Genomic DNA, 22,012 nt, shown 5'->3' with positions numbered 1-22,012 from the left:
AGAAATTGCTGGATGACCTAAAGGGAGTTGTCCCAGTGGTCACAGCTCAGGCCTGTGAACGGCAGGCCTCTGCAGGGTGACACTACTGATTGTCCCTGTTAAGTATCGCCCTTGGCACTGTGGGGTCTGTGTTTACCATCCTTCCTTTGTTTGGGGAGGGGCAGAACTTATTTCTGTTGGAAATGGTACTGGAACTCTGTATGCCGTGCTTTCGAGGCTGAGATTCAGTCTCAGAACGAGGGTTTTGTAGCAGAGAGCATTAAAGCTCTGGCGGGAAGGCAGGGGTAGGGTTGGATCGGGCAGGAATCACTCAGCCAGTGGAGCCTATTGGAAAACCTAGTTAATGGTGGGAAGCAAAAGGTACCAGGAGGTACCAATACAACTTAGTGGACAGAGGGCTTGCCTAGCATACATGAAGCTCTGGGTTCAACTCCCAGCACTCTAATATATATATATATATATATATATATATATATATATATATTACAATTATTATATATTATATATGTATATGTATTTGTATATATATGTCTATATCGCATTAGACAGAAAAACTCATTCCAACTATCTCCTTTGCTCTTTAAAGAACCACACAGATCCTCTTTGCTAAGGGCAGGTGTTATTTATCCTGTAACCCAAGATGTCTTCTTCAGAGGGGACAGAAGGAGGTGGAGGGTTCGAGGCAAGATTTTGAGGATCAGAGGCCATACTTCTGCCACACTGGGAGTCCAGTCCTCCTCTCTGACCCTTCCTCTGCCCCTGTGTTCTGCCTAACCAGAGTCCGGGTGAGGCAAGACCTCCAGTACCTGGGTTGAGTGTTCCTAGGTGATGGGTGTGTTTTCTGCGTGAGGAGCACAGATGACTACTGCCATCAGATATGCTGCCTCCAAGTTCAGAGGAGCCATCGCTTCAAAGGTCAACACAGGAAGGAAAAGCAAAAGGAAGCAGCATTCTAGCCATTCCCTGTCCATGTGGGTAGTCCGCCAGCCACCAGGAATCCACTGGTGTCTGTCTCCCACTTCTGCCATTTTAACCCCCACAGTTGGGGCTCTTCTGTTGGAAACCCCGTATTTTTTTATGCATGACCGATTGAAAGCAAAAAAAGGGAGCGTATTTTATGGGCTTCTTTATTTATGGATAAGCAAACAAATGGTGACTTGTCAGGACTTCCTTCGGGATCGTTAGTGCAAGCAAACTATTGTGACAGCAAACACAAGTCCCCATAAATCACTGATACCAGGGTTTGAGAACTGTTTCAGGTTGAAACCTTGAGGGCAAAGACTGAGCTGATGTAAAATGGGCATGGGGAATGCTGCCAAGGTTTACAAGCTCTCCGTGAACAGAGACGGGGGTTGCTAAATGCACATCACCCCACAGGACATGAGAGGACGTCTGAACACTCCGTTAAATGAAAACCAAGGGTCGTCCTGGAGCGTAACAGTATCCAAAGGTGTCAGGAACAGTACTGGGGCAGACAGAAGTCACAGCAGAACCAGAGGCAGAAGGCACAGCTCTGCCATTTCCCCCTCCTGCACAGTGCAACTCCCCTCCCCCCAACCTACACAGTGACAAGCAAAAGCCTTGCCAGGTTAAAGAAAACGTTGAGATAGACGGGCTCTGTGTTTCATGACTTTGCTAACTCAATACAGACAGAGCTTACAATGGCGAAGCAGGTTCCTTTGAACATCACTGTGCCTCCACATTAAACATAAACAGGGCTGAGAGTCACCTCCCCTCTCCAAGTTTTCTGTCTTATATAGAACATGTAAGTACCACACTATATATAGTTATATATAGTAATATAAGTACATATAGCACACATATAGTACACTCTCTGTCTTATCGTATATAAATATGTGGCGGAATCTCAGGCAGGGGTGAGAAATATTTCTGCTAAGGATTGCAGCATCTTGAGAGCCGTTCCACCTGGCCTGGCACTTGAGAGAGACAAGCATGTGTCACCAGAGGGCATGTCACGAAACAGCAGGTTCCAGCACCAAATTCAAAGTCACCCGGGAGGGAGGTATGGCCGAGAGACACTGTGTGCTTAGTACTCAATTCTGCTCCAGTAGAACATGGTGCCCAGGAGAACCCAGAACTAGAGTTTAAAGTGGGAAAGAAAGGAAAAAGAAGAATTAAGATTTTTAAAAGACACATCTACTGTCATATGAAACGATTGCATTCCTTCCGTTCCGGCTTCGGCGACACTGGGTGTCTAGTAGGAATCTAGGCGACGGCGATCTTAAGGGCCAGATGCTGCTACCCATCCTATAATCTTCTGCCCCACGGCGAGCTCTCCATTCCCCACACGCCCACCCCACTTCCCACCTAGTCTCTCTGACTAGTGCTCTTCTCCCATTATCCCGGCTAAGCACTCTCCAATGTGCTTCTGGTCCTAGCTCTATCTTGGATGCTCTGTCTTCTTAACGTTTTTATTTATTCGTTTCTTTTTGAGATGGGTTCTTCCAGAGCCCAGGCTGGCCCTGAGCTTCCTACATAGCCAAGGATGACCTTCTGATTTCAACCTCCAAGTTCTAGGACTACAGTAAACCATGCTGGCTTTCCTTTGTGCTGGGATCTAATGCGGGCTTTTGGGCAGCTAGACGGGCACTCTACCAGCTGAGCTACATCTCTAGACGTTAGGTCCCTTTTTTTCCTCAGCTTAAAGCCTTACCTCCCGAGGGATTTCCCTAACATCCTCAAGTGCTCGCCACCTTTGAGTGAGTGCCTCTGAAGAATATCACAGACCCCTACAAGCTGGAAAGTCCGAGCTGTTTCAGGTCTGCCATCTTCTTCCAGGGATAGCCACGCCATCTTGCTCCCCCAAGCCCCAGCCTCTCTCTCTCTGTAAAATAACTTCATATCTTTTCTCTCTACCTCATATCTAGGGCTGTAAGTCAGAATGAAATAGTAATGTGAGCCTAATGTTTACTAAAGATTATGTGTCAAGCACATCTGTCTTCAGAGCTCTCTGAAGGGCCGGAAGTACAGGGAAGATAAGTGATAACCCAAAGTCATCGGACCCAATGGACTTTACAGTGTTCCTTATCAAGCTTTACAGGAAAGCCCTCTGAGAACATGGCTCTGGTATGCCTAGGAGTTCTTCTCAAGCATGGGAAGATATGCCTACTGTTCCCGAGGGGTTTCATATAAAGACGATCTGTCATGGTGTCTCATCGACAGCAGACTCCCTCTCTGCTGAACCTCAGGAGACATTTACAGTTTCTATGATTTAGAATTCGCTACTCGTATACAGTGTTGGTTGGCAACTCCATGATACTCGAACGCCTTTGAATGTCCGGTAGTTCCTGCTCAGATAAGACACTTTCCTGTTGTCTGGTAAATTCATTTACTACATGACCGAGCCTTTACTATGTGTCATGCTAGGTACAGGGAAACAGAGAGCAGCTGGTCGTCTGCCTCTGACGGTTTCTCTCGCCTCCCTCATTTATATCCTCTCACTCAGCACTTTTCAAAGCATATTGCACACACACCCTTCAGGGGTAAATGAGGTCAAGAATATTTCAATTTTTTTTTGTTTTCTTTTGTTTAACATGGGCTCTGGTGATGCAAAAGCAACGTAAGGTCGAGTCTCAGTGAGGATGGAGGCAGGCCGACTAAACTGCACTGATGCCCACTGTATTCTACTCTGCTATGCACTTTTTGAGGGAAAAGAAGAAGCAGGTAAGTTGGATCTGGTATTGTCTTCCATGAAACAACAAAAACTACTGGTCGGATTGTACTCTGACCTTTGATTACACTTCTTTTTTTTTTTTTTTTTTTTTTTTGGTTCTTTTTTTCGGAGCTGGGAACCGAACCCAGGGCCTTGTGCTTCCTAGGTAAGCGCTCTACCACTGAGCTAAATCCCCAGCCCCACATCTTTTTTAAATATTCTCTATGACTTAAAAAAAAAATCCCGTGGCACATTGAAATACAGTTCTCCAGAAAGAAAGCATGTGTGTGATCGATTATGCACTGACCTATTGTTTTTTTTTCTTTCTGGAAACATCATTTTTATTTGAAAACAAAACAAAACAAAAGAAATCTAGAAAAGAAGCAATGGTTAGGGCTGTTCAGGTGTGTGGCTATTTGGATAGATATTTTCTTTGAAATCTACAAAATTAGTCTGACAGCTCAAGGAAAACACGTGACTACTATCTACTGCCGATAATAAGTTCGGGGTTTGAAGCAAAAATCAGATCTCTGGAAGACTGAATGGGCTGCCTTGTGTAGCAGGCTTGAGTGGGCAGCCAGCACTGGGAGCCAGAGCTCTTATCTAGCCCAGTGTGCCACATAGAGGCAGCAGGGAGTGATGAGAGTTTCCGAGGAGCTAGGCAAACTAAGGAGCCCTCTAGAGAGGTGACAGGGAAGGCCTAGAACTCTAGCTGCAGTGAATTACTTAGCTGAGGAACACTGATGGAGTTCACTAAGAAGCCCAGGTAATGCAACCTAGATGCCTAGGTGGGCATCTAGAAGAAGGGTTTACTTACTTGGGTGTATCCTTTCCCCAGTAGGGAAGTTGGCATTCCACACCTCAAAGGAACCTATTGTCCTTGCTCTGGTGCTAGACATTTCTTGACTATCTTAGCTGCAAACTTGGTTTTCCGGACTTTCTAGGGTGGTTGAAATAGCCATGGACCGTCTCAAGTTCTCTCCTTAGTGTCCCTTTCTGAAATTAAATGTGCTGAGGATACTCACGGTCCAGCAGAGAATAGCAAATCCAAACCAGGCAACTCCCCAGGCGTGCCGATCCATTGGTCCAGAGATTAGCTCATAACAGCCCTGGGAGGACAGAGTGAGCTCCGTTAATAGGGAGAATCCCGAACAGAGATGCGAACTGATTGGGAGAGCCCATTCCCAACAAATCAAGGCCTCCAGAGTCCAGCTGACAGCCGTGCAACGTTGCTCTCTGTGTTATTCTGCTGAAACTTTGGGAGATCACAGGGAATGCCCAGGAAATGTAGAGTCCATGCTGATTCCCTGCACCCAAAGGTCCAGAGGCAAGTGTGCTAGATTGGCCAACAAATTCAACCACTTTCCTGGGTTGACCATGAGGTTTAGGCTCCACCCAGTGGCTACAGGTATGCACTCGATGCTCTTTCTGTCCCCCAGGATCCTCCCTTTTGTAAATCGCACACACACTCTCTTCCACCCCCCCTTGCCTGCAAAACCTTTACTCTGCAGGATGCCCACATGAAAACTCCTGGAATTTTCCTTAATTTCTTTATTCAGTTTTCAACACCTAAGCAAGTCCTTTAGGGTCTATTTAAAAGTGTATCACAAATACAAACACTCGTACCACTTTGGCCCCTCCAGGGCTTTATTTAAGGGTTAAGCTCATCTATAGGAAGAGCATGCATGGACCTCCTCCTGTGGTAAGGATTCAGCTAATCAGGGCACAGGGCCTAGCACATCTGACATCTTGCAATCATGCTGGACTCCTAAGCCTAGTCTCTGCCTTTCCTCCAAAATGCCGAGGAGGCTCTGGTCTTCGCACGGGCTGTTTTCTTTGCTTAGAAGTTCTCCCTAACACTTTATAGTTCCTCATCGTGGTGCATAATTCCTAACCGTGCTGATGTCCTCTCAACAAAGTCTCTGTGGACAGCCACAGAGAAAACTCTCCCTTTAATCACACCCCACTTTCAGACTCTGCTTTATCTCTGTTCCCGGTGCTTACCACCCCCTGGCATTTGACTGTGCTCTCGTGTGCGGTGTGTTTACTATTTGTCACTTATGATAGAAAGCGACCTCCACAAGGGCAGCTATTTCTCTCTTGTTAATTGTTGAATTCCAGAAACTAGAATGAGCGCCTGGTGTATAGTCAGTACCTAGTAATAGTTTACCGAATGATAGCTTGTGGTACCAGCATTCAGGATGCTCAAGCAAGAGTTCAAAGCTGGTCTAAGCTAAGCTGGTGATGGTTTGTATATGCTCGGCCTTGGAGTAGGCGTGTCACTGTGGGTGTGGGCTATAAGACCCTCACTCTAGCTGCTTGGAAGTCAGTCTTCCACCAGCAGCCTTCAGATGAAGATGTGGAACTCTCAGCTCTGCCTGCACCAGGCCTGCCTGGATGCTGCCATACTCCTGCCTTGATGATAATCGACTGAACCTCTGAACCTGTAAGCCAGCCCCGGTTAAATGCTGTCCTTATGAGATTTGCCTTGGTCATGGTGTCTGTTCACAGCAGTAAAACCCTAACTAAGACAATGAGTTTAAGGCCATTCAGGCTCTGCAAAGAGTTGAGAGCCACAGGTCTTCCTGGTTGCTGCCGCTGCAGAGAGCCCCTGGGCAGCACCCCACGAGCGAACCTGAGCCTCGGGACCACAGGTAAGACCAAAATTTCTGCTGCAAGAAAGCTGCCCGGTGAGCTTGGGACACACGGAAGCAGAATTTCTCTAGGACCGGGCACGTTCTGTGTTTACCGGAAGTCCCACACCCGCGGATCCCGGCCCGCAGCAGCTCTCTGCTCCCAGACCCGGTGAGAGAGAGACCCAACCGCCTGGTCAGGTGGGCACTCCTGAGGCTGCAGAGCGGAAGAGACCACCAACACTGCTCACCCCTGCCCACATCCCTGGCCCAAGAGGAAACTGTATAAGGCCTCTGGGCTCCCGTGGGGGAGGGCCCAGGAGCGGCAGGACCTCTGCGCCTGAGACACCGCCGGACCCTGAAGGAAACAGACCGGATAAACAGTTCTCTGCACCCAAATCCCGTGGGAGGGAGAGCTAAACCTTCAGAGAGGCAGACAAGCCTGGGAAACCAGAAGAGACTGCTCCCTGCACACACATCTCGGACGCCAGAGGAAAAAGCCAAAGACCATCTGGAACCCTGGTGCACTGAAGCTCCCGGAAGGGGCGGCACAGGTCTTCCTGGTTGCTGCCGCTGCAGAGAGCCCCTGGGCAGCACCCCATGAGCGAACTTGAGCCTCAGGACCACAGGTAAGACCAAATTTTCTGCTGCAAGAAAGCTGCCTGGTGAACTCAAGACACAGGCCCACAGGAACAGCTGAAGACCTGTAGAGAGGAAAAACTACACGCCCGAAAGCAGAACACTCTGTCCCCATAACTGACTGAAAGAGAGGAAAACAGGTCTACAGCACTCCTGACACACAGGCTTATAGGACAGTCTAGCCACTGTCAGAAATAGCAGAACAAAGTAACACTAGAGATAATCTGATGGCGAGAGGCAAGCGCAGGAACACAAGCAACAGAAACCAAGACTACATGGCATCATCGGAGCCCAATTCTCCCACCAAAGCAAACACGGAATATCCAAACACACCAGAAAAGCAAGATCTAGTTTCAAAATCATATTTGATCATGATGCTGGAGGACTTCAAGAAAGACATGAAGAACTCCCTTAGAGAACAAGTAGAAGCCTACAGAGAGGAATCGCAAAAATCCCTGAAAGAATTCCAGGAAAACATAAATAAACAAGTAGAAGCCCATAGAGAGGAGACACAAAAATCCCTGAAAGAATTCCAGGAAAACACAATCAAACAGTTGAAGGAATTAAAAATGGAAATAGAAGCAATCAAGAAAGAACACATGGAAACAACCCTGGATATAGAAAACCAAAAGAAGAGACAAGGAGCTGTAGATACAAGCTTCACCAACAGAATACAAGAGATGGAAGAGAGAATCTCAGGAGCAGAAGATTCCATAGAAATCATTGACTCAACTGTCAAAGATAATGTAAAGCGGAAAAAGCTACTGGTCCAAAACATACAGGAAATCCAGGACGCAATGAGAAGATCAAACCTAAGGATAATAGGTATAGAAGAGAGTGAAGACTCCCAGCTCAAAGGACCAGTAAATATCTTCAACAAAATCATAGAAGAAAACTTCCCTAACCTAAAAAAAGAGATACCCATAGACATACAAGAAGCCTACAGAACTCCAAATAGATTGGACCAGAAAAGAAACACCTCCCATCACATAATTGTCAAAACACCAAACGCACAAAATAAAGAAAGAATATTAAAAGCAGTAAGGGAAAAAGGTCAAGTAACATATAAAGGGAGACCTATCAGAATCACACCAGACTTCTCGCCAGAAACTATGAAGGCCAGAAGATCCTGGACTGATGTCATACAGACCCTAAGAGAACACAAATGCCAGCCCAGGCTACTGTATCCAGCAAAACTCTCAATTAACATTGATGGAGAAACCAAGATATTCCATGACAAAACCAAATTTACACAATATCTTTCTACAAATCCAGCACTACAAAGGATAATAAATGGTAAAGCCCAACATAAGGAGGCAAGCTATACCCTAGAAGAAGCAAGAAACTAATCGTCTTGGCAACAAAACAAAGAGAATGAAAGCACACAAACATAACCTCACATCCAAATATGAATATAAAGGGAAACAATAATCACTATTCCTTAATATCTCTCAATATCAATGGCCTCAACTCCCCAATAAAAAGACATAGATTAACAAACTGGATACGCAACGAGGACCCTGCATTCTGCTGCCTACAGGAAACACACCTCAGAGACAAAGACAGACACTACCTCAGAGTGAAAGGCTGGAAAACAACTTTCCAAGCAAATGGTCAGAAGAAGCAAGCTGGAGTAGCCATTCTAATATCAAATAAAATCAATTTCCAACTAAAAGTCATCAAAAAAGATAAGGAAGGACACTTCATATTCATCAAAGGAAAAATCCACCAAGATGAATTCTCAATCCTAAATATCTATGCCCCAAATACAAGGGCACCTACATACGTAAAAGAAACCTTACTAAAGCTCAAAACACACATTGCACCTCACACAATAATAGTGGGAGATTTCAACACCCCACTCTCATCAATGGACAGATCATGGAAACAGAAATTAAACAGTGATGTCGACAGACTAAGAGAAGTCATGAGCCAAATGGACTTAACGGATATTTATAGAACATTCTATCCTAAAGCAAAAGGATATACCTTCTTCTCAGCTCCTCATGGTACTTTCTCCAAAATTGACCATATAATTGGTCAAAAAACGGGCCTCAACAGGTACAGAAAGATAGAAATAATCCCATGCATGCTATCGGACCACCACGGCCTAAAACTGGTCTTCAATAACAATAAGGGAAGAATGCCCACATATACGTGGAAATTGAACAATGCTCTACTCAATGATAACCTGGTCAAGGAAGAAATAAAGAAAGAAATTAAAAACTTTTTAGAATTTAATGAAAATGAAGATACAACATACTCAAACTTATGGGACACAATGAAAGCTGTGCTAAGAGGAAAACTCATAGCACTGAGTGCCTGCAGAAAGAAACAGGAAAGAGCATATGTCAGCAGCTTGACAGCACACCTAAAAGCTCTAGAACAAAAAGAAGCAAATACACCCAGGAGGAGTAGAAGGCAGGAAATAATCAAACTCAGAGCTGAAATCAACCAAGTAGAAACAAAAAGGACCATAGAAAGAATCAACAGAACCAAAAGTTGGTTCTTTGAGAAAATCAACAAGATAGATAAACCCTTAGCCAGACTAACGAGAGGACACAGAGAGTGCGTCCAAATTAACAAAATCAGAAATGAAAAGGGAGACATAACTACAGATTCAGAGGAAATTCAAAAAATCATCAGATCTTACTATAAAAACCTATATTCAACAAAATTTGAAAATCTTCAGGAAATGGACAATTTCCTAGACAGATACCAGGTATCGAAGTTAAATCAGGAACAGATAAACCAGTTAAACAACCCCATAACTCCTAAGGAAATAGAAGCAGTCATTAAAGGTCTCCCAACCAAAAAGAGCCCAGGTCCAGACGGGTTTAGTGCAGAATTCTATCAAACCTTCATAGAAGACCTCATACCAATATTATCCAAACTATTCCACAAAATTGAAACAGATGGAGCCCTACCGAATTCCTTCTACGAAGCCACAATTACTCTTATACCTAAACCACACAAAGACACAACAAAGAAAGAGAACTTCAGACCAATTTCCCTTATGAATATCGATGCAAAAATACTCAATAAAATTCTGGCAAACCGAATTCAAGAGCACATCAAAACAATCATCCACCATGATCAAGTAGGCTTCATCCCAGGCATGCAGGGATGGTTTAATATACGGAAAACCATCAACGTGATCCATTATATAAACAAACTGAAAGAACAGAACCACATGATCATTTCATTAGATGCTGAGAAAGCATTTGACAAAATTCAACACCCCTTCATGATAAAAGTCCTGGAAAGAATAGGAATTCAAGGCCCATACCTAAACATAGTAAAAGCCATATACAGCAAACCAGTTGCTAACATTAAACTAAATGGAGAGAAACTTGAAGCAATCCCACTAAAATCAGGGACTAGACAAGGCTGCCCATTCTCTCCCTACTTATTCAATATAGTTCTTGAAGTTCTAGCCAGAGCAATCAGACAACAAAAGGAGATCAAGGGGATACAGATCGGAAAAGAAGAGGTCAAAATATCACTATTTGCAGATGACATGATAGTATATTTAAGTGATCCCAAAAGTTCCACCAGAGAACTACTAAAGCTGATAAACAACTTCAGCAAAGTGGCTGGGTATAAAATTAACTCAAATAAATCAGTTGCCTTCCTCTATACAAAAGAGAAACAAGCCGAGAAAGAAATTAGGGAAACGACACCCTTCATAATAGACCCAAATAATATAAAGTACCTTGGTGTGACTTTAACCAAGCAAGTAAAAGATCTGTACAATAAGAACTTCAAGACACTGAGGAAAGAAATTGAAGAAGACCTCAGAAGATGGAAAGATCTCCCATGCTCATGGATTGGCAGGATTAATATAGTAAAAATGGCCATTTTACCAAAAGCAATCTACAGATTCAATGCAATCCCCATCAAAATACCAATCCAATTCTTCAAAGAGTTAGACAGAACAATTTGCAAATTCATCTGGAATAACAAAAAACCCAGGATAGCTAAAGCTATCCTCAACAATAAAAGGACTTCAGGGGGAATCACTATCCCTGAACTCAAGCAGTATTACAGAGCAATAGTGATAAAAACTGCATGGTATTGGTACAGAGACAGACAGATAGACCAATGGAATAGAATTGAAGACCCAGAAATGAACCCACACACCTATGGTCACTTGATTTTTGACAAAGGAGCCAAAACCATCCAATGGAATAAAGATAGCATTTTCAGCAAATGGTGCTGGTTCAACTGGAGGGCAACATGTAGAAGAATGCAGATCGATCCATGCTTATCACACTGTACAAAGCTTAAGTCCAAGTGGATCAAGGACCTCCACATCAAACCAGACACACTCAAACTAATAGAAGAAAAACTAGGGAAGCTTCTGGAACACATGGGCACTGGAAAAAATTTCCTGAACAAAACACCAATGGCTTATGCTCTAAGATCAAGAATCGACAAATGGGATCTCATAAAACTGCAAAGCTTCTGTAAGGCAAAGGACACTGTGGTTAGGACAAAACGGCAACCAACAGATTGGGAAAAGATCTTTACCAATCCTACAACAGATAGAGGCCTTATATCCAAAATATACAAAGAACTCAAGAAGTTAGACCGCAGGGAAACAAGTAACCCTATTAAAAATGGGGTTCAGAGCTAAACAAAGAATTCACAGCTGAGGAATGCCGAATGGCTGAGAAACACCTAAAGAAATGTTCAACATCTTTAGTCATAAGGGAAATGCAAATCAAAACAACCCTGAGATTTCACCTCACACCAGTGAGAATGGCTAAGATCAAAAACTCAGGTGACAGCAGATGCTGGCGAGGATGTGGAGAAAGAGGAACACTCCTCCATTGTTGGTGGGATTGCAGACTGGTAAAACCATTCTGGAAATCAGTCTGGAGGTTCCTCAGAAAATTGGACATTGAACTGCCTGAGGATCCAGCTATACCTCTCTTGGGCATATACCCAAAAGATGCCTCAACATATAAAAGAGACACGTGCTCCACTATGTTCATCGCAGCCTTATTTATAATAGCCAGAAACTGGAAAGAACCCAGATGCCCTTCAACAGAGGAATGGATACAGAAAATGTGGTACATCTACACAATGGAATATTACTCAGCTATCAAAAACAACGAGTTTATGAAATTCGTAGGCAAATGGTTGGAACTGGAAAATATCATCCTGAGTGAGCTAACCCAATCACAGAAAGACATACTGGTATGCACTCATTGATAAGTGGCTATTAGCCCAAATGCTTGAATTACCCTAGATCCCTAGAACAAACGAAACTCAAGACGGATGATCAAAATGTGAATGCTTCACTCCTTCTTTAAATGAGGAAAAAGAATACCCTTGGCAGGGAAGGGAGAGGCAAAGATTAAAACAGAGACTGAAGGAACACCCATTCAGAGCCTGCCCCACATGTGGCCCATACATATACAGCCACCCAATTAGACAAGATGGATGAAGCAAAGAAGTGCAGACCGACAGGAGCCGGATGTAGATCTCTCCTGAGAGACACAGCCAGAATACAGCAAATACAGAGGCGAATGCCAGCAGCAAACCACTGAACTGAGAATAGGTCCCCTATTGAAGGAATCAGAGAAAGAACTGGAAGAGCTTGAAGGGGCTCGAGACCCCAAAAGTACAACAATGCCAAGCAATCAGAGCTTCCAGGGACTAAGCCACTACCTAAAGACTATACATGGACTGACCCTGGACTCTGACCCCATAGGTAGCAATGAATATCCTAGTAAGAGCACCAGTGGAAGGGGAAGCCCTGGGTCCTGCTAAGACTGAACCCCCAGTGAACTAGTCTATGGGGGGAGGGCGGCAATGAGGGGAGGGTTGGGAGGGGAACACCCATAAGGAAGGGGAGGGGGGAGGGGGATGTTTGCCCGGAAACCGGGAAAGGGAATAACACTCGAAATGTATATAAGAAATACTCAAGTTAATAAAAAAAAAAAAAAAAGAGTTGAGAGCCATCCTGAACTACAGAATGATATCCTATCTTAATTAAATGAGTGAATGAATAAACAAACAAACAAAATAAGCAGACTTAATGAAAATTATTAGGTAATGATTATAACCCCCACTTGGAATACACAGGATACATTCATTCTCTTGAAAATCTTGGGAGGAAATCACTAATCTAACACAATGTGTAAGAGTCATTTTGTGCTGAGTGCTGGGTACTGAGGTGGGCACTTAGCTGGGGCAAGAGAGAAAGGCCTCTTGTCTTTGTGGCACTCATAATATTAATATTTTTGAGGTTCTGTCATCAGTATTTGCATGTAGCATTTTTAAGGCTGAAGCTTAAGTCTCTCTCTCTCTCTCTCTCTCTCTCTCTCTCTCTCTCTGTCTCTCTCTCTGTGCATTTGATCAGCTATGTAAAATTCTGCTCGATTTTCCTCATTGCTATACTTAGGCTGACTTTCCTACTTTTGTTAGTTTTTACAGCTATAGCAACACTGGTGTGTGGTGGTTGTTGAAAAACTTCAATATGGCTATGAAAAGAGAAGCCGTTCACTTCTTCATTCACCTATTCACCCACCCAACGTTTATTTCGTGTCTACTTTGCGCCAAGAATTATGCCAAGTACTGAAGATCTAGACCCGAGTAATGCGGTCCTTAAGGGAGCTCATGCAAGCGTTTGGACAAGGTAAGTACAAAGACAACAGCCAAAGTATAGTAAGTATCGGGCAGATTTTGTGATCTATAGCAACGGATTGTTGGAGTGGAATTACCAGCACCTCACCGTTATGTTAGAGAGTGGGGATGTGTGGGAATCTGGGGGACTGAGATAGGGAGTCAGAAAGGTGGATAGGTCGGCTTATGTTCACAGTGAGTATGGTTGAGGAGGTGGGACAAAGGGAATGAGGGACTGAGGAAGAAGTTGGTTGAAGAGTGGGTCTAAGTGGTGATGGCTTATGCTTTTGTTTAGTTGGCTGATGGCGGAGACCCTGGAGGCAGGAGGCCAAAGGAAGGTGTCAGGATGGGCGTGGAGGTCCAAAGACAGAAAAGAGGGAAAGGGGCTTAACTTTAGTCTTCCTTCCTTCCTTCCTTCCTTCCTTCCTTCCTTCCTTCCTTCCTTCCTTCCTTCCTTCCTTCCTCCCTCCCTCCCTCCCTCCCTCCCTCCCTCCCTCTCTCTCTCTCTTTCTTTCTTTCTCTTTTTAAAGCTTTATTTATTATGTAGATACCGTTCTGCCTGCATGTATGCCTACGGGCCAGTAGAGGGCCTCAGATCTCATTACAGATGGTTGTGAGCCACCATGTGGTTGCTGGGAATTGAACTCAGGACCTCTGGAAGAGCAGTCAGTGTTCTCAACCACTGGGCCCTTACTTTCTAAACCTGAGTAAGTGGTTTTAGTTGATTTCCCTGGCGAGTGCTATGGTCAAGGACAAGAAGGTTATGCCATAATTGGAAGGTGGCATCTTTTCTTTGTCCCTTTTAGAGAGAAGTCATGTTTGCACCTGACTGTTTGTACATGACTGTAATTCAGGAAAGACGGGTTTTCACGAGCAATTCCTAACCTGGAAATGCTGAAAACAATTTGTGAGCAGTTCGAGTGATAGTTACATCTTATACTGATTATGAACAACCCATTTAATTTTTATTTTGAATGTAACTGACTGAAGCAACGCCGTAACAAGGCTGCTGTGCAGCTCACTGACGGTTGCTCTGAACACTGCAATGAAACTGTCCTAATCACTGCCTTATCCTTTGTGAATTATCTAACTGTCGTCCAGGTACCCTGCCAGGTGTAACAATGGTGTCTCTCACGCTAAATGTGTGGTTTGCAGCATTGACTTCTGCAGGGAAAAGCCCGATGTTTCTCAATGATTTGACAGGCTGACATGCGGCTAGGCTTCCTCACAATGGCCACACCCAAAGCAGGACAGAACATTTCAGTATGCTATGCCAGCAGGCTGCCTACAGGGGTGTGAGAGTGCTTGCCAAGACTTTGCGGGGCTGCTTGATTGGTGCGGCATCTGCTCTGAAGATGTGTGACTTGGGGTTGAAAGCTAGCAGCCATTTACTAATTGTGTGGGCTTGGGCAAGGTCCCAGTTAGCATCTCTCGCTTTGTTCCTCATGTACAAACTGCAGATCACAGCCAGCATTGACTTTTGAGCATCCCAGACAATATAGTCTGTGTGTGGCACATGGCACAACATCTGGCACTCAGGAAGACCTCAATAAATGTTTCACGATCACCATCGGGGTCACCTTCATCAGCCAGAAGCACTTCCGCAAAAACCCAAATGTATGTAAATCAACATCAGCCCAAATCACCAATCAGATACTTCATCACCTCTGACCTCAGTAGTTGCCAGTGCTTTGGAAACTAAATAATATTCTTTCCTATATCATCCCTTCCAATTTATATTTTGCAAGCCTTCGTCTTATGCAAATATTTCTTTGAAAACCCATAGTAAACTTTACACAAACGTTCTTCACCTACGCAAAATTGGTTAGTGCTACGGAAATCTTCCCGTCATAGTAGTTTTTACTAAAAATAAATTTGCAACAACTCCCAATGAGCACTCCCAGTGTACTGACAGAGAAGGAAACCGATGACACGAGCCTCGGGGGAAACACGCAGAACTCCTGATGGCCATGGCTCACAGCTGACTATTAAATTCTCCATAAGGCGTGGGAGCGCTTTCTGCTAGTCTTCGGAGGGGAGACAGCTCACCTGACTGTGGTAATAACCAGGCACTCCGAGTTTGCAAGCGTCCAGGTTGAGGGGCTCTTGAAGCTTGTCCATGACACAGCACTGCCGAGGCCAGGGGTAGTCAGCATCGCTATTCTCCACTCGGAAGGCAGAGGTGTATTTCTGCCAGTCTGACGGACCGTTTACCCCACAGCAGTGGTCCTGCCAGAGGAGAAGAGACACAAAATTATCGTTATGGTCCACACCAAAGCCACCGGGGTTACAACCAAGACTCTGTGGAGAAAGTATTCAAAAGCATACTGTATCTTACAGGACGAAAATATTTCCAAACTGGAGCTCAACGTTTTTCTAAGTTTCTGATAATGTTTTAATGTTTGCTCTTCTACTGGCCGTGAATGGGCACATTACTCTAAATCTGTAAGGCAGTGGTTCTCATCCTGTGTGTCACGGCCATTTCAGGACCACATATCAGCTATCCTGTATATCAGATATTTACATTGTGATTCATACAGTTTTGAAGTGGTGACCAAAAAAAAAATTTATGACTGGGGGTCACTACAACATGAGGAAGTGTATTACAGAAAGAGTCACAGAATTAGGAAGGTTGAGAACCACGCTCTAAGCCTTCTTTCTTTTGACTGTAAATGTGAAGTGAACAGAGTACCTACTTTATAGAGTTTCTGTGAGGATCAAGGGTGTAACTATAGATGACATACTTGATTCAGCACCTAGCTCATAGTAAACTCTTAGTAGGCATTAATTATTATTAATATTTATAGCAAGATACATTAATCATGAGAGAAGTACAATTATTTAAAAATCACAAAACGGAAAGTTTTAATAGTCATGAAATTACTAGCAATTATTCATGTTTTTTCTATATTCATAATAGTTTCCTAGAGTAATTATGTATTCTTTTTATAAAGGAGGAACGTAAACTGGAAAACATTTCAGACCTGGTGGTACATAGCTGTCCCTCTATGTAAGAAAAGGGGGTCAACAGATACACAGCTGATGTCCTGATCCTCTGGACTCAGCTGAAGAGAAAGACCGTAAAATCCATTTCATGTTTTTCCTTTTATCATAAGTCCTGCCAAAATGTTTCAGGGAGGAATAAAAATTGCAGGCCTCTTCCAACTTTTAGAATAAACACAACCAAGGAATTCTGAGGGCACAGATCATCTTGAAAGGATGTACCGTTTGCCATTTAGATATAGGAAAAACTAACCAGGAAAAAGATTTATCCTGTGCAGTGTGTGTGTGTGTGTGTGTGTGTGTGTGTGTGTGTGTGTAGCCAGAGCTTGATGTCACGTGTCGTTCTCAATCTCTCCACATTATTTTCTGAGGCAAAGCTTCTCACTGAACCTAGAGCTCACCAGTGGGTCTCAGGAAACCCTGTCTCAGCCTCCTCAACACCATGCTTACAGACAGACATACATCCCATATCCCTCCTTGTATATAGGTGCTAGGGATTGAACTGTGGTCCTTATGGTTGTGCAGCAGGTATGTGATTGAGTGAGCGATCTCTCCAGCCCCTCAGACTATGTCCATCTCTCCATCCCCTCAGACTGTGTCCATCTCTCCATCCTCTCAGACTGTGTCCATCTCTCCATCCCCTCAGGCTGTGTCCATCTCTCCATCCTCTCAGACTGTGTCCATCTCTCCAGCCCCTCAGACTGTGTCCATCTCTCCAGCCCCTCAGACTGTGTCCATCTCTCCATCCCCTCAGGCTGTGTCCATCTCTCCATCCCCTCAGGCTGTGTCCATCTCTCCATCCTCTCAGACTGTGTCCATCTCTCCAGCCCCTCAGACTGTGTCCATGTCTCCAGCCCCTCAGACTGTGTCCATCTCTCCAGCCCCTCAGGCTGTGTCCATCTCTCCAGCCCCTCAGGCTGTGTCCATCTCTCCAGCCCCTCAGACTGTGTCCATCTCTCCAGCCCCTCAGACTGTGTCCATCTCTCCAGCCCCTCAGACTGTGTCCATCTCTCCAGCCCCTCAGACTGTGTCCATCTCTCCAGCCCCTCAGACTGTGTCCATCTCTCCATCCCCTCAGACTGTGTCCATCTCTCCAGCCCCTCAGGCTGTGTCCATCTCCTAGCCCCTCAGGCTGTGTCCATCTCTCCAGCCCCTCAGGCTGTGTCCATCTCCTAGCCCCTCAGGCTGTGTCCATCTCTCCAGCCCCTCAGACTGTGTCCATCTCTCCATCCCCTCAGACTGTGTCCATCTCTCCATCCCCTCAGACTGTGTCCATCTCTCCAGCCCCTCAGACTGTGTCCATCTCTCCAGCCCCTCAGGCTGTGTCCATCTCTCCATCCTCTCAGACTGTGTCCATCTCCTAGCCCCTCAGACTGTGTCCATCTCTCCAGCCCCTCAGACTGTGTCCATGTCTCCAGCCCCTCAGACTGTGTCCATCTCCTAGCCCCTCATTCTTTGTTTTAGTCAATGCATCGTAAGGGCCATGAGTTAGTAAGACAGAAACATGACCATCGTGTTGGCAGGATTGAAGGGACTGGTATCATGGAAGTGTTGTGGTCAGAAGCCAACTGTAGTTGGCCAATAGCAATTGAAAAGTGTGAAAACACAAGCAGCAGGCACAGGTTTCTCTTCTGAGACTCGTCATGAACTAGAACTGCATAATGGGTGAGCATCGGGCAGGAGTTCTCGAGGATGTTCTTGTAGGCTGATGAGTCAGAGCAGAGTAAGCCAAAGAAAAGGGGAAGAACTTGGCATGGAAGCCAGCGACTTGGGTGCGGGGCAGTCTGTCTGTCTTGGCTGCAGATAAACATGGATGGGAAGACTTTCTGGGAGAGAGAAGAAATGGATCCCAACTGATTGTTTCTATATTCTTAAGGCATGAGGTGCAGCCATGGCTGAAGCTGAGGGTGGGGAGGAATTTTGCAGAGGTGAAAACTGGAAATCTATTCAATAGTGATGATGCAGATTTCTTGGAAAATGCGCCAGGAAACAGAGTGCCCATGTGAGCTTTCTAGTCAGGAATTTAAATTAGCATGAGTGGGGGGGGGGAGCGGATTTCCCAGTAATAGTTAGCCCTTAGGGGAGGAATGGGCAAATATTGTGTTAACTTCCATAGGGCTAGGAAGGAAAGATGAACGTAGATTGACCTCAGAGCGAAGGAGCCAGCAGAGAGCGAAGGTTATAAGAGGAAGCATGGGGGTTGGGGATTTGGCTCAGTGGTAGAGCACTTGCCTAGGAAGCGCAAGGTCCTGGGTTCAATCCCCAGCCCCCCAAAAAAAAGAAAAGAAAAAAAAAGAGGAAGCATGAAGGGTGTTGGGAAATGAAAACATGGATAATTGATTAGAGGCCCCAGTGGGACAACATGATGGCATGAGGATGTTAAAGCCAATGGAAGAAATTCTAGAAGGTCATCAGAAAGTGGGTGGTACAGCTACTGGTGATGACATGCTGGCTGTTGCCATGGAGAAAGGTGGCTGAGGTGAGGTAGGAGATCTGTGGGATGCAGCAAGGTAAAGAATCCCCATGGGGTTGTCTGAGTCCCCGGGTTTATGAAGCTTCATTTAGTACACGATGATTGGACTATGAATGACAAGGACACAGTTGGTGATACTGAAATCCCTAGTGGAGGGAGGCAGGGGAATGACTGTGTGCAGTGTGGTAGATAAATAACTACAGTAAGAAGATCCTAGGCTGGAGGCATGGACTTCAAGGTTTTGAACAAGGAGGGAATCAGGGGAAGAGATAGTAGAGGAGCCATGCAGGGCTGAGAGGAAACCTAGCCAATTTCTAGGTCCCATGGCACATGAAGGGGAGAGGGCAGGCAGGGGACACTAGAGTGTCGGGTGTCTAGTGAAGTAGGAGTGTAAAGAGAGAGTTGAAAGGGGTGAGGTAGACTGAAAGTCTGGTGTGTGTGTGTGTGTGTGTGTGTGTGTGTATGAGAGAAAGAGAGAGAGAGAGAATGTGAGTGTGTATGTCAGTGAGTGTGAGTGTGCATTTGTCAGTGAGTGTGTATCTATGTGAGTGCATGAGTGACAGTTTGTGTGTGTGTGTGTGTGTGTGTGTGTGTGTGAGAGAGAGAGAGAGAGAGAGAGAGAGAGAGAGAGAGAGAGAGAGAGAGAGAGAGAGAATTGAATTTGCATGTGTGTATGTGTTGGGGCAGTGGAGAGTTGACTCACATTAGCTGTTATACACAAATACAACATGGGCAGTACTCTGGGAGACTGGGTGTTCTGACGTCATTTGGGATAGACGTGGATATGTGGTATGATGGCCACTTAAAACTAAGTGGTTAAATCAAATCACATCTCCCGATAATTAGCAGAATTCATCAAAGGAGACATAAAAGGTGAGTCATGTATGCCACCATTTGAGTTCTCTGTGGGGAAGGTAGGGTGCCATTTTTTTGTTACTGTAAGTGAGAGCTAAGTCCTAAGGGCAGAACATATTATTAACCCAAAGTTCTTTAATGTACACTCTACAGGGCAGGGCAATCAGCATTCAAGCTTTACATAAAACATGGATCTCGAGGCCTCCCTGAGTCCTGCCTTTACATTTCTCCATCCTCAGGCAGACCAGTAAACAAGAGGTATTGCTGACCTGACGTGGAACAAGTCTCTTCCTGAAGAAACCTGCTGGAGGCACTGACCTCGTTCCTACCCACATTAGGATGTGTAGACGATCACCCCAGGACCACACTCCTACCTGCAGCATGAGCCTATCCCAGGTCTTGGTGACATAGCTGTTCTTCCATTTGTCGTCATTGGTTGGGGGGCTGTTGTTTTGATACCTCATCAGCATCTGCTTCAGGAAGAGGTTGGTCGTGAACTGCAGGGGCGGGAACAGCACAAGAGAATCAGCACACCTGCTCCCTAGAAAGGCCAAGTCCTTTTGTAGAGCCTGTTGCTCTAATTGAGCATCCTCTTGGAGGGAAGCTAAACCCAGGGGCACTACGCTCATTTGGTTGGGGTTGCTTTGGGTTTCCATATAAGAAGAAATCGCTGCTTGACTGGGGTAGAGAGGTGTCTTAAGGACTAGGGAAACAGTGAGAAACAGAACCAGAAAGATCCTGAATTGTGTCTTCCAAGAGGCAGAACATGCAGAAAGGCCCTGGTGCGGATGATTGGCGACCAGTGCTAGGATCACAGCTCGGGGGAATTGGGAAGCAGGCGGCCTGGACTCCGCATTCTTGGTGTGACCTGTCAGCCATTTATCCCTAGATACATTTCTTTCTTTTAATGCCTTTCTCTTGTGATTTAGACAAGACAAGCAATGCTTCCTGATACAGCATTGAGTATTAATAATGTACACATTAGCACGACCAGTGCACAGCGAGGGGTGGAAGCATGTCGGTCGCTAGAGTGTCATTCTTCCTCTGCATTTGGGACTATACTCACAAAGTCTCGTTGTGTGGCTGCTGTGATGCAAGACGCCACTTCAAAACCATACACTATAAACATCATGATGAAGTACTAGGAAGGAAACAGATGAGAAGAGAGGATTATAATAGACATCTCACCAAGTGGTTGCTGTGAGTTTTAAGCACGTTCATCTAAAAGTGCTACCCAAGCAGTCAGGTAGCACAAGCCCCTTTTGGTCAGCTGCTTGGACTGGGGTTGTGCTAGGTACTGGGAACAAGGCGGTACATGGGTCAGTTCTCTGCTTATCTCTGGAAGGAACGGCCATTCAGTTTGGAGTTTTCTCATCCGGAACTCAGCACCCTGAATTCTATTTTAATACGGGGGAGATAATATAAACAAAGAAGGAATGTGTGGGCTTTTCAGAGTTTTCTTTTGGTTACACCCACATGCCTGGTGGCTGGCGAGACGGCCTTAGTGCATCATATACGACACCGAACACTGCAAATCTCTCCAAAGTGGGAGTCATTTTCTTCATGAATTGCTGAAGAGGTAGAACCACAGAAGTCAGGAAAGGATGGTGACCATATTTAATGCCTTGTGTCTTTCCTACCCAGTGTCACCTTTAAGGAGCAGGCAGTCTTCCGGCACAGAGACTCACTGTTCACACAGAACACACACCCATGTTCTAGTGATACCAGCTCAGGTGAGGGAAGCAGAGCTCTCGATGCGCTGCTTCTGCTGTGTGTGCACGGGCTGCAAGTCACTGTGTGTGAACAGCTCAGAGCAGCCTTGTCCCCAGTGTCTGGCTGGAACAGAGCTGGATAGTAGAAGCCTTTCAGTGAGAGCCCCTGCCTTGCACGCTTTTATACATGCACTATCTCTCCTCATGTCCGTTTTGGGAAGAAGGACTGTAGAGTAGGTAAGGGCAACTTGTCCTCCCTCTTTGGCGTGTTGGTGGGTTCAAGGGTCAGGACCCTTGGCTGCTTTCACTGTCTGACCCCCCAAACAAAATAAAACAACAACCCTCCCATTCCCCCCAAAACCCCAACCACATCTATGGGAAAAAATCA

General features: G+C 45.2%; 1 protein-coding gene across 4 annotated transcripts in view; it reads right to left on the bottom strand.

The window, feature by feature from the left end:
- Positions 1 to 1,111: 1,111 nt before the first annotated feature.
- Upk1b (uroplakin 1B) overlaps positions 1,112 to 22,012 on the bottom strand; it is a 37,415-nt gene continuing 16,514 nt past the window's right edge. For all 4 annotated transcript variants that reach the window (XM_087576237.1, XM_087576238.1, XM_087576239.1 and 1 more), the window contains 5 exons: positions 20,979 to 21,053; positions 20,287 to 20,409; positions 15,631 to 15,810; positions 4,699 to 4,782; positions 1,112 to 2,098 (listed from right to left, as the gene is read on the bottom strand). In XM_087576237.1, coding sequence (XP_087432363.1) covers positions 2,048 to 2,098; positions 4,699 to 4,782; positions 15,631 to 15,810; positions 20,287 to 20,409; positions 20,979 to 21,053 — 513 coding nt within the window. In that variant the 3' untranslated portion in view covers positions 1,112 to 2,047. The remainder of the gene's footprint in view (positions 2,099 to 4,698; positions 4,783 to 15,630; positions 15,811 to 20,286; positions 20,410 to 20,978; positions 21,054 to 22,012) is intronic.

Source organism: Rattus norvegicus, chromosome 11, assembly GCF_021556685.1.
Source record: "Rattus norvegicus strain SHRSP/BbbUtx chromosome 11, alternate assembly SHRSP_T2T, whole genome shotgun sequence".
NCBI classification, from domain to species: domain Eukaryota; kingdom Metazoa; phylum Chordata; class Mammalia; order Rodentia; family Muridae; genus Rattus; species Rattus norvegicus.
The sequence above is the reverse complement of the archived record's forward strand: the minus strand, read 5'-3'. Positions and strand labels throughout refer to the sequence as shown.